Here is an 11,688-nt window from a genome sequence, read left to right on the forward strand (position 1 = left end):
TTGGGCCACGTGAACCTGGTCAGGGTGGTTTGTTGTTAGACATAATAAGCCATCTGGGACTCTACAACAGCCCATGGTTCTTTTGGCTTGGAGAATGATATAGCACTGCTGAGAGTATGTTAATGCCTCTGGCATGTGACAGGCACTCATGTAGGGGAAAACAAGCCACCATGGTTTATTTTCCCCTCCGAGATCATGTGAACCCTGTCAATAGGACTGAATGAAGAGAACATGCTTTCAACTTGCAGGGAACATCTCCAGTTCCTGTAGCTGCAGAAATAAAATAGCAATGTGTATCTCATAACCCTTTAAATGTTTTTAGACTCTTCATGTAGCCTCATTCCCACCTGAAGTAAACATTCAGAAAGATGATACTGGAAAATAACCCACCTTTATTAGCTACATTCTTTGTTTCTGGTGAAAGGCTCTAAGATCACTTAGTGAATGTATAGCAAAAAGGTGTAATTGAAGGGTCTATGGCATGCATAAATGCAGGTGCTATTTACTTTAGCCCAGCAATACTCAGAAGCTGTGGCATAAAGTTTCTTTGTTGTCCCTAAGCAATTTTTACTCTAGTTCAATGCTTGTAAAGACCTGCCTAAGTCAGAGTAGGTGAACCAGGGGCAGCCTGGAGATTGATGCCTGAAGAATGAACCAGTTCTCCAAATATTGGTTACAGAAGGCTTTTCAAACCTAGGATTAAGTGTCCAATACACATGCACAACTCCATTGTGACATCAAACCAGATCATCCAATGGCATCAAGGGCAAAGAGAAAGGAAGGAGAACAGAGGAAAAGAAAATCAAGGAGGGAAGCAGAGAATTGGACCATTGAATGGGAAGCTTGGCAGCAGTCATGGCTCGGGTTGGATGAACTCTTTCAGAATCTATCCCTCCTGCATCCATGGATTGGCCTGGTACTGCAGAATGAACCAAACCCATAGGAAGTCTGCAAATGCTCGTGGACACTGGTTGTGCAACCAGGAATCTTCTTGGTTGGGTGTGTTGAAGGGGCACTGCAAGCAGTCACATCAGGTGCCATTCCTAGTGACCGGCCATCTTTTGTGGGTGGTGTAGCTGGCAGCAGGAGCACTGGGGTGCTGCTTGCATGGTCCTTGGGGCTTTATACCTGGTGAGTGCCCCATGAATGCCAGACATGCTTGCCAGGAACTTGGACTCAGAGCCACCACAAAGTGGACTGGAGTCTGGAGAGCCACGCTCAGAGAGTCCCATGGATTCCTACCCCCAGATGGACTCACGCCCATCCCTGGTAATGGATGCTAGAGATGCACAAATGTAAAAGCTATACAGTCTGCTTTGCAGATGGTCAGGCAGTTTTTGTCTTGTCCATTTATGGAATTACATTTTGTGCAATTCGTTTGAAAGCATATTTCTGAAAAGTTCCCCCATAATCTAGTCCCGGAAAAAAGGGTTTCTGGGACTAGATCATGCTTTAGCCTATGGGAGAAATGCATTTTTGGTTGGAAGGGTTTTTTTTCTGTGACTAAATTTAAATAAAATTAAGGAAAATTAAATGGCCCATTTGTCCATCCAAGTCAGTTTGCTGCAGTATCCAAAGGCCAGATTCTTAGAAATTCAAACTCATTTGGATCCATTGTAAATTTCTCTGCTTTTATAGCCTTTGCTTGGTTTTGACTGATTTTTCTTCTGAAAGCTGTACACAAAGTGCTCATGAAATCTCCCCTCCTTAGGTACAACCTCAAAGACTATCAAGCTTGGCTTGGAATACATAATATTGAAAGAACGCATGAAGAGAAGCATAAACAAGTTCTGAATATTTCCCAGCTGGTATATGGCCCTAAAGGATCAGATTTAGTATTGCTGAAACTTTCCAGGTTAGTTAAAATCCAACTCGTGTTTTTCAGGTCCCCACCTACCACCCTGTCCCACTGAAGTCAACAAGAAGGACATTCTTTTCACCATGTCTAGGGCTGGTGTAAGGTCATGCCATTGATGGGTATATCCTGTGCCCTGGGAAGAGTAAAGGATATGGCATGTATGGTTCAATCCTTCACCAGCCACGAGTCCACTCCCTTTTAATTGTTCTGAGCATCTGTCACATGAACATGGCAACTTGTGTTCTGCAAGCATAGCAAGACCTCTGCTGAGTTATACAGCTATTCAGCTAGTAGAACTGGAGGATGGAATTGTCGTGCAAATCTTTGAAAAGGTGCCAGTGTATGTAAGATTTCAGACTGTGAAGAGTTAAGATCAGCGTACGACCAAGGTCTTGTTGCTGAAACCTGAGCTTTTTCTAAAGTTGCCAGAAAGTGTGTTTGTGGAAATGGTCATATTATTTGTCAGCTATCATAAGTGCCACTTACATTTTAAAAGGGCTGATAAGAATAAGCCTGTATCTGTTCTTTCTGTTTTCTCTTCCAAGGCCAGCAGTAAGCAGTGATGCCGTGGCTATCATCAGGGGGCCAATTTCTGGATGTACCATTCCCGAAAACACCACCTGCAGTGTTTATGGATGGGGACACACAGGAAGTAAGAGCTCTTGTTCTAAAATTGAATACACACATGTGTGCCAATACTCAACTGAGATGCAAGCTGTTGATACACACACACACACACACACACAAACACACACATATAGCTTTCCAAATAATCATTTGGATAGAGTCATCACTGCCAAAAGGGACATTATAGGGCATGTTTGGAGAGAAATTTGGGGAGAAAAATCCAGGAAATTTGGGGAAAGCAAGGAGGCTTTCTATTTCTCTGTGAAATTTCATCCCTTCATAAAATAAATAAATCAGTGTGTGTGTGTGTGTGTGTGTGTGTTTTAACTAGCTAGCTTCAAGCACGAGAGGTTTCTACACTGTTGTGTGCACTGTATAGAAACAGAACTATTTCTTTGACTACTGTCTTCTTGGCATTTATCCAAAATAGTCATTTTTCTTTGGTAAGAGATCCACAGAGTTTTTAATTTGGAAGTGCTTTTTATATTAAGAATAATATCCTTTCCTATTGACAGTAAAATAAAGAACAGCAATTTTTATTTTAGATGGAGTCACTGGGGCAGTGGGTGTGAGCTTGGGTGGACTTTGATGGATGGTGGAGAATAGGAGAGGCTGGAGGAATGTTGTCCGTGTGGTTGTGATGTGTCGGGCATGACTTTGCAACTAAACAAAACAATTATTTTCATTTTTCAATTTTAGGCTCCAATTTTGATGGACAACTTCAAGAAGCAAACATGATCATTGTTGGAAATGAGCGTTGCAACCAGGATTTTGGAGGCAGTATAGTCATGAAAGAGTCAGAAATGTGTGCTCGGGCAGAAAGCATTGGCAGTGGAACTTGTGAGGTACTATTTGATGTAATTGAATTTATATCCCTTTTTATTCCTAAGAAGCTTAGGGTGGCATACAGGACCACCTCCTTTTTATCCTCATAAGAAGAGCCATGTGAGGTAGGTCAGGCTGAGAGATACGTTCGGTTTGGCCAAAAGCACCTAGTGAGCTTCATGGGCAAATGTGGATCTGAACCTGGGTCTTCCTAGTCTTAGTGCAGCGCTCTAAATATTCCACCAAATGGACTCTGCAGAATGTGGAAAATATGAAGAATAATAGCTTCCATCTGTAAACAGAAAGAGGCATTATTTGGTTTCAGTGAAGATTATCAATGATGGTTTTAATTTAGAAAAAAATCTGACACCCTCAGTTTTGGGAGCTTTTCAAGTCATGAACTCTGTGATGCATAATTTCACATATGTAGAATTTACAGAAATTCCTCTCACTCTCCCTTGTGTGCCCAGCTTTGGCCTTGCTCCCATCCTATAAATACTGTGGCCCAAGCTTACTCTAAAAACACAGAATGGTTAGATCAGTTCTTTGGGTAGTGAAACATCTCATTTGATGTAATCAGGTTGTAGGTCCAACCCTCAGGTATTTGATGTTGCAGTGATGGCTAAGAACTTTGATTATCTGAGTGGGATGGTATGACCTGGTGTCCTGCACCAGCAGGAGTTCAGCTTGGTTTCCTTCTTGGCCCCTTTGAACCCTACTATTCTATGAATCTAAAAAAAAACCTGTGTTAGTCCTGATTCACTTCCATCCCTGGAGTTAAGAGTCTCAAAAGGGGGTTCTGCTCCAGAATCACGTTACTGTGCTGCATTGTGTGCTTGTTGAGCTTAACCAAGAGTGGGGATTGGCCAAAGTAATGAGAGAACCCTCCTAGATTTGATCCAGAACTGAACCGACTACGTTATCTTCCTGAACTCTTGGGAAAAACATCTTATTTCTTTCAAGTTCAGAATGGGAGTCCTTTCATATCTAGGAAGACTACATTTCACAGGGTTGCTCTACTTGAGCCATGGGTTTTTTCTTTAGTTGTTACCTGCAATGCATATGGGAGCAAGTGAGAGACTGTGGTCAGGTAAATTGTGTCTGTGTGGGCATGGTGGTGTGTGGGAACTGGGGTTGTAATCCATTTTGGAATACAGTCAGACCCAAAATAAACTTCAGAGTCATTATGATAAAGTTAGATTAGAGGCAAGTGGCATGAGCTGAACCAGAAAATGAATTTGGGAGGAATGGCTAATTTATGCTAGGTAGAAGCTATTTGTATGGTGAAGCCAGGTAAGTATTTCTTAGCCTATATTTTAATATAATTAGTTATATGAGCATATCATAATCTGATAATGTCCATTGAAATTTATAGACTTTTCTCTTTAATTTCAATGGATTAAGGCTAAATTGCAATCAGATATTCTCTCATTCTTGTGAAATCATTCACGAACCAGGGTGGTACTATGTCTGATTCCATGCATCAGACTTTGCTTTTAGCTCTATCAAAAATGCATCTGTCGATTTTAATTTTCTTTCTTTTTCTTTCTAGCGAGATTATGGTGGTCCATTGGTCTGTGAACAGAACAGAATGAAAATAGTAGTGGGAGTGATTATTCCTGGGCGTGGATGTGCCATTCCTAAACGACCTGGGATTTTTGTCCGGGTGGCCTTCTACTCCAAATGGATTCACAAAATCTTAATGACATACAGATCATAGCTGAACATTCCAGCCAAGATTGTAAATTCCAGTTATGGGAACATTTTGGAGAGTATGAAATTGATGTATAATAGAAAACTCCTTGCTACTTTAAAAATAACATCAATCAAGTACTACTTGATAGGCAACTTTTGCAGATATTTATGGACATTTCTGTCATGTTCTGTCTCTTGGTGTGTTATATGAAATGACTCATGGTATAAGAAAGTACGGTGACGTATTTCCTGAAGATACTTGAATGGGAAAGCATAATTGCAAACTATGATTACTGAATTAGGAGGTGATTGCTGGAATTAGAATGTCCAATTTTTCATATGCTGCTGGCTTGGTCAGGTTGTTAACAAGACATCAACACAATTTGAAATGTATAACTTCTTTGGAGCATCTTAATTCTTGAACAGGACAGCAAAAAATCTGCCCATCATTCAGAAATGATGCAGTCCCATAGTAAAAAGTACACTTAATACTTTAATCCCAGTTATAAAGAGTTGCTTGGATTTATAGAGGAATTTAGCATATGTCCTACAAACAATATTCCTTGATGGCAGAGGGAAGTCACTTGCACAAATTGTTTATGGAATTTGATGGTATATTTGCTGCTGGTTTTTTTTTTACCATAAAAGCAATCTCCTAAATTAATAGAAATACTTAGGAAACAACCTACAAGGCATTATTATTCTTGTATTTTTGAACTAGACTGGCTTTCTGTGCATATTTACCAGAGAATACAGTCTAGGAGATCCCATGAATGAATTCCATTCCACACAAATGGGCTCCAACATGCGTATGGTAGACCATTTTACTAGTACTTGGGCTGGGATGCAAAGCTGTGTGTCACTAGTGCTGTCTGGCCAGGGTGAGTTTTGATGTCTCCCTTGAGTGGCAGACCACAGAATCATATAGCAAACAACTTTGATGCTCTGGGTCAGAAAGCAGCTTGTACTATGGCTTGCAAAGATGGACAGTCTCCTTTTCAAAGGGAAAAAGAGGGAAAATCCTATTGGGCATGGCTAAAATAGCTCTTGGGGTACCAGCCATATTTTTTCGCTTAGGCCGCATCTTGCTCCTAGCCATTCTGCTCTGCAACTTTAGTGACTTTCTGTGGCAGAACTACATATTTTTTCTCTGTACATCTGCCTTATAAGTTCAGCTGCTGATCCTCCTCCATAAAGGGTGACTCCATTGTTTGCATCAGTCTGCTTACCTGTATAAGGGTTTCCCTCCTACAAATTTCTTTCACTGCATATACAGAAGCTGCTTTCCCCCCATTATTTAACCTGAGTTCCAGACCTGAGTAGTCTTTGAAAAAAGTCTAGAACTTTGGGTTGGGAAAAGAGAAACATATTGTTTGTAAACTAATATACATTTAGTTATATAGTGATATGTATGTATGTTATGTATGTATTATTACATTGCATTACATTTATATCCCACCTTTTTTCTCCTGTGAGAAACCAAAGGAAGCTTACAGAGCACCATTTTATCCTCACAACAACCACCCTGTGAGGTAGGTTGAGCTGAGAGTCTGTGACTGGCCCAAAGGCACCTGGTGGGCATTAGAATGCACAGCTCTTGGGTTCCCAGTCCAGGTCATCAACTCTTGCACCACACCGGCTCTTAATAAACTTCAATTAGCAAACTTCAAATTAAGCTTGCCTTAGATGTTAGGAATTGCATGCTGCATTAAAAGGCTAGATTTGAGATTCAGGTAAAATTCAAGCGAGTGAACAGTACTTGCTTCTTGCTGGGTTTTAGGAATATCAAGCTAAATCCTTTGGGCTATATTCTGTGTTAGTCCCATTCATTTCAGTTATCTTCTTCTCAGTAGAGCTAACTTTGGATATAAACCATACTCCTATAATCATGCACTCAAAATTGTGTGTGTAGTCATTCAAAGCAAGGAGTCAGCAGACAATTCCTACTTAGTAAATGTTTTAAGAGACATTGGACCCTTGTAGCCCAAACTCCCAGTATTCTTTCAGTCCAACAGTTAACATGTACAGCAGCAGCCTTCCCCAACCTGGTACCTTCCAGTTGTGTTGGAGTACAACTACCATCCTCCCCAGCAAGCATGGCCTTAGGCCTACCAGAAGGGCACCAGGTTGGGGATGGCTGCTCTAAATGTTTATGGCTGGCCCTACATTTGTTTTTCTGTTGGAAGATTAATATAAATTAAAAATTTCAAAGTGTATGAATCAAAGCATATTTCTTATTAATAATTGCTGTTACGTGCTGCCAAGTTGTCTCTGACTTACGGCGATCCTATAAATCATTGTCTTCCAAATATCCTGCTCAGTCCTGCTCAGCTCTGGTGAACTCAAACCCTGGTTTTCTCCATGGAATCAATCCATCTCATAGCTGGTTTTACCCTTCTTCCTCTGCCTTCAACTTTCTCTAGCATTATTGTCTTTTCTAGTGAGTCTTGTCTTGTCTTCTCATCTTATGTCCAATATACACAATAGCCTCAGTCTCCTCATTTGTGCTGCCAGGCTTGACTGGCTTGACTCGATAGAAATCTAACTAGTTCATCTTTCGGTCAGTCAGAATCACAAAGATCTCCTCCATCAAGATGTTTTGAACACATCCATTTTCTTCCTGTCGGCTTTCTTCACTGCCCAGTTTCCAAGCCCATACAAGGTGATCAAGAATATAATAGTTTGATGATCTTGGGCTTGGTCTCCAGTGAAATGCCCTTACATAGATGATTATGTCGATAGATTCTCCAAGAATGCTGATCTTTTTCAGTTGGACTCTGCATGCCTGTCCTACAAGAATCTTGCCTCAGTATTAGATCCACTCTGTTTCTTCTGAGTTTTAACTTTCCAGAGTGATGTGTTTGTCTACTGAAAATGCCCTGTTCCAATCTACTTCAGTTTGCTCACACCAAGTACTGTGATGTTCAGCTGTTCCACGTCTTGCTTTATCGTTTGCAGTTTGCCTTGATTCATACTTCTCATGTTCCATGTTCCAAATCTGTGTGTTGCGAAGAGTCAGATTTTCCTTTCACCTTTGTTCACACTGGCCACTAGGCATCCCTTTCAGATTTGATCTAATTCTGTCATCATTGACAGCAATCACTTGTGCTTTGCACCCCAGTAGTTGGTTGAGTGCTTTCTGACCTGGGAATCTCATCTCTTGGTACTAGCTCTTGTTTCATTTTGGTTTTTCCAGCATAGGATTTTCAAGGCAAGAAATAATCAGAAGTGGTTCACCATTGCCGCCTTCTGCACAGTACTAACCAGAGTTAGTGTGAGCATCACTGCTTTTGTCTGTGAAAGATTCTTTGCCAGTCTCACCTTCAAACACCACTGCTGTCCAGTAGTTGCCCTTCAGGAGTTTCTCCACTCTATTCCCTTCTTCTGATGTGACCATTCCTCCTGAAGGGGGTGGATGCATCTTAGTCTGGTGTCCCCACATTGGCCATTCTGCGTTGGGTGACCCTGCTAGAAGACCAGCCTAGTGAGAAAGCCTGGCCTCCTGGTGGCCTGGCTCTCAGCTTCTGTGACACTCTGGAACCCTCTCACCATGTTAAGCTGTGCATCGAGGAAGGGGGCTCATTTAAAAAACTCAGTTCTGATGTTATATATTAAAAAAGAATCTTATGTCTTATTCGTGGTGAATCCTTTTATTTCCAGAGTCTTTATTCCTAAACTGTGGTGTATCCCTTCCAACCTAACCCTTAACTCATTAATCAAGGTTCCTGGATTTAAGCCAGTTTAACCTGGTTAAACTTAATGTAGCTGGATCTATAGAAAAGTGTTTCCTTCAATTTAACAGGGTTATGGCTCAAGTTGTATGATATTCAGAAATGGTATCCTCTCCTTTTAAAAACTCCTCTCTCTCTCTCTCTCTCTCTCTCTCTCTCTCTCTCTCGTTGGGTGGGTGGGTGGGTGGGTGGGTGGATGGATGGATGGGGTGGAGGGTAGGCTGGTGACTCCTATAGCAGTGGCATGCCTTGTCCCTGGTATTAAATCTGCTTTGGTTTGGCATTCAGCACCATGGATAGCTCCTATAGACCTCCAAATACAAGCAGCCATGGATAAGAAGCCCCACTGAAGCAGGAGTTTGCCAGCCTGCTCTGAACATACCTGACGGGGAGACTGATGTTCATGAGGCTATAAGGTGTTACCTACTTGGCATTTTTCCTCAAGGTTTATGTACTCTTCTGTATTATATGTGCAGGCATTTTCTATCATGTATACAGGCATTTTGTTCAGTGTAATAAGAATGATTCTAAAATGTTATAGACTTCTGCTGTGCAGAAGACAATACAAGTTTATATATATAAAAATATATTGGGGTGTGTTAGACTATGTTGTAAGGCTATTAAAAATATTTGTCCTGAGCTGAGTCTCAGTAACATGAGTTGTACAGAGTTTATAATTTAGAACTAAATACTTCTGTAAACACTTGCCTATCAGGCCAACTTTTAGAGCTCATTCACACAGTGAGTTTTCTGTTCTATCTCCTGGTACGTATTTGTGCAGATTGTTTATGTGAACTAGGTCATCATGGATACACAGCAATTCCTGGGACTGTAGAGAAGTGGTTACATGTGATAGACTGAATATTGGGAAATTAGAGTTGTTATGCATAAATCCTGTCCAGTCCGGGCAGCTGAGGTCCCGCAAATCCAAGATACACTTGAAACCTGTGTAGTCCTTAGGCTTTGCGAGTTCGAAAGCATGACACTGTAATGACTGATTGGAATAGATGAAAGGCATTCAGGCTCATGGGCCAGATTGAACACAATAACAATTCCTGTGATTAGAATCCCCTTTAGTTTAATTAGTAATTTGCAATCCCATGGACTGCTTTGAAAAGTAGGGAGGTGGCGATTTGAAGCAAGATGCTTAATTTTTGACTGAATCTAAATCTTCCGCTCACTGAACAGCTATTGTTCAGTGTGGTGAAAGCCAGGCATAGCTTCAGGGTAAGGCAGTTTTGATTAGAGAAAACATGGGAAGAATGTGGGAATACTTTATCCCAGGGCACCACTTCTCTGATCTTCAAACCCATGCTCATTATTGACAGAGAAATAGCAGAAGAACTCAATCTATTGGCCTCCTGAATCCCCTCTAGTTTGGCCCACTGGGCTGTGTCCAGTGTTTAACCTACAACCCATTCATTTCTAGACTTCTACTCAACTAACATTGGACACAACCCTTTGTCTTCTGAGTGAGTATGTAGGGATGTTCAGGAATTCAGGAACAGAAAAAAGTGTGTTGATTGGCTCTTGGCCTTCTCCTTTTGGTATCTGAGAAATAGGAAGGGAAATGGAATGGTATTTGGCAAAGAATTTGTGCTTCATTTATTCCTGTGAATATTTCTTGTTGGTACCCGTGGTACTTTACCATGCACGTGTTAGCAGTTGCAGCATTTGTGCTAAGAAGGACACTGTCAAGAACTGTGTTGTCCTTTAGTAACATTTTTTCTACTACACCTGGACAAAGGATGGACATTTTTCTGATTGAACTCTCACCTTGCCTCATTGGTCTTTGTGTGGAAAACTATAACGCAAGCTCCAGTTGTGCGTTTTCTCTTCTTACACGTGTCTATTTTTGTTTTGACAGCACAGCCATTTTCGTTCAAGGTTAAAAATAACACAAGCATTCAATAACTCAGAGTTGTTTGTTCAAGGTTAAAAAAATCTCTCTTTGTAGAATTTGGATGGAACTATACTGGAGATAAATTGTTTAAGGTGAGGGGCTTTACTGAGCATTTTTTTTTGACCATGTATCCTGCTTCAGGGGATGCCTTGGTAGTAAAGAAAAGATTTAACAGGACTATATTTTTTTTCTTTTAAAAAATGACTATGAGTTAGCTAATCTCTGGGAAATCACTAGAAAATTGCTGGCAAGATTGTTTGACACACAATTATTCTGAAATATTAGCATGTCCTTCCTTTTCCATGTTTACTGGAGTATTATTGACAGATGAGTGTTCATCTGCTGGTGAACGAAACCATGTCATTTCTCTAAACTCATTATTGACAGTGTCAGTCTATGTTTACAGTGCTGTAAATGGAACACAGCTTGGCCTCTTCCTCTTCCTCCTCCTCCTCCTCTTTCCTGTAGATGCTGCCTGGTGATGCAATCTCTTGGAAAACTTTTAACACTTTTACAATAATTCTGTAAGTAAAGGCATCATCACTACCCATTAAAGTTGGTATTTTTGTATCATTATTATTATTATTATTAATAAAATATTTTATCAAAAGCTGCTTATGTCCTTTATTTCAGTAGTACAGAACCTGCATGTTGAAAGGGACAGTAAAGAAAAATGTTTTGGTACATTATCTTTTTCTGAGAAGAGTTCAATTGAGGGCACAATCTAGACATTAAAAAGGCTGTCTGTCCTAGCATTCTCCAATCAACCAAGGACTGTATCCTTAGTGGTGCCCATATAATGGCACCACCATGGTGGATCCCTCCCAATTTGGTGGATATCCATGATAAGAAATGTTCAGAAAGGATAGGAGGGTATGATCTGGTGGGAATCACAGAAACTTGGTGGGATGAAAGGCAAGTCTGGAATGTGAACATAGAAGGGTATCACCTTTTTAGAAAGGACAGGAAGGGAAAGAGGGGTGGGGGCGTGGCTTTATACGTCAGGGAAGGGATAGGATGCAGTGAGATAGAATGCAACACAGATGGGG

At 40.8% G+C, this 11,688-nt stretch overlaps 1 protein-coding gene across 4 annotated transcripts in view; it reads left to right on the forward strand.

Moving 5' to 3' along the window:
* HGF (hepatocyte growth factor) overlaps nt 1-8,887 on the forward strand; it is a 56,067-nt gene extending 47,180 nt beyond the window's left edge. For all 4 annotated transcript variants that reach the window (XM_044423481.1, XM_044423482.1, XM_044423483.1 and 1 more), the window contains exons 15-18: nt 1,712-1,855; nt 2,404-2,510; nt 3,185-3,330; nt 4,863-8,887. In XM_044423481.1, coding sequence (XP_044279416.1) covers nt 1,712-1,855; nt 2,404-2,510; nt 3,185-3,330; nt 4,863-5,030 — 565 coding nt within the window. In that variant the 3' untranslated portion in view covers nt 5,031-8,887. The remainder of the gene's footprint in view (nt 1-1,711; nt 1,856-2,403; nt 2,511-3,184; nt 3,331-4,862) is intronic.
* The last annotated feature ends 2,801 nt before the right edge of the window (nt 8,888-11,688 follow it).

Source organism: Varanus komodoensis, unplaced genomic scaffold (assembly GCF_004798865.1).
Source record: "Varanus komodoensis strain SLA01 unplaced genomic scaffold, ASM479886v1 scaffold13_3, whole genome shotgun sequence".
Classification (NCBI taxonomy): domain Eukaryota; kingdom Metazoa; phylum Chordata; class Lepidosauria; order Squamata; family Varanidae; genus Varanus; species Varanus komodoensis.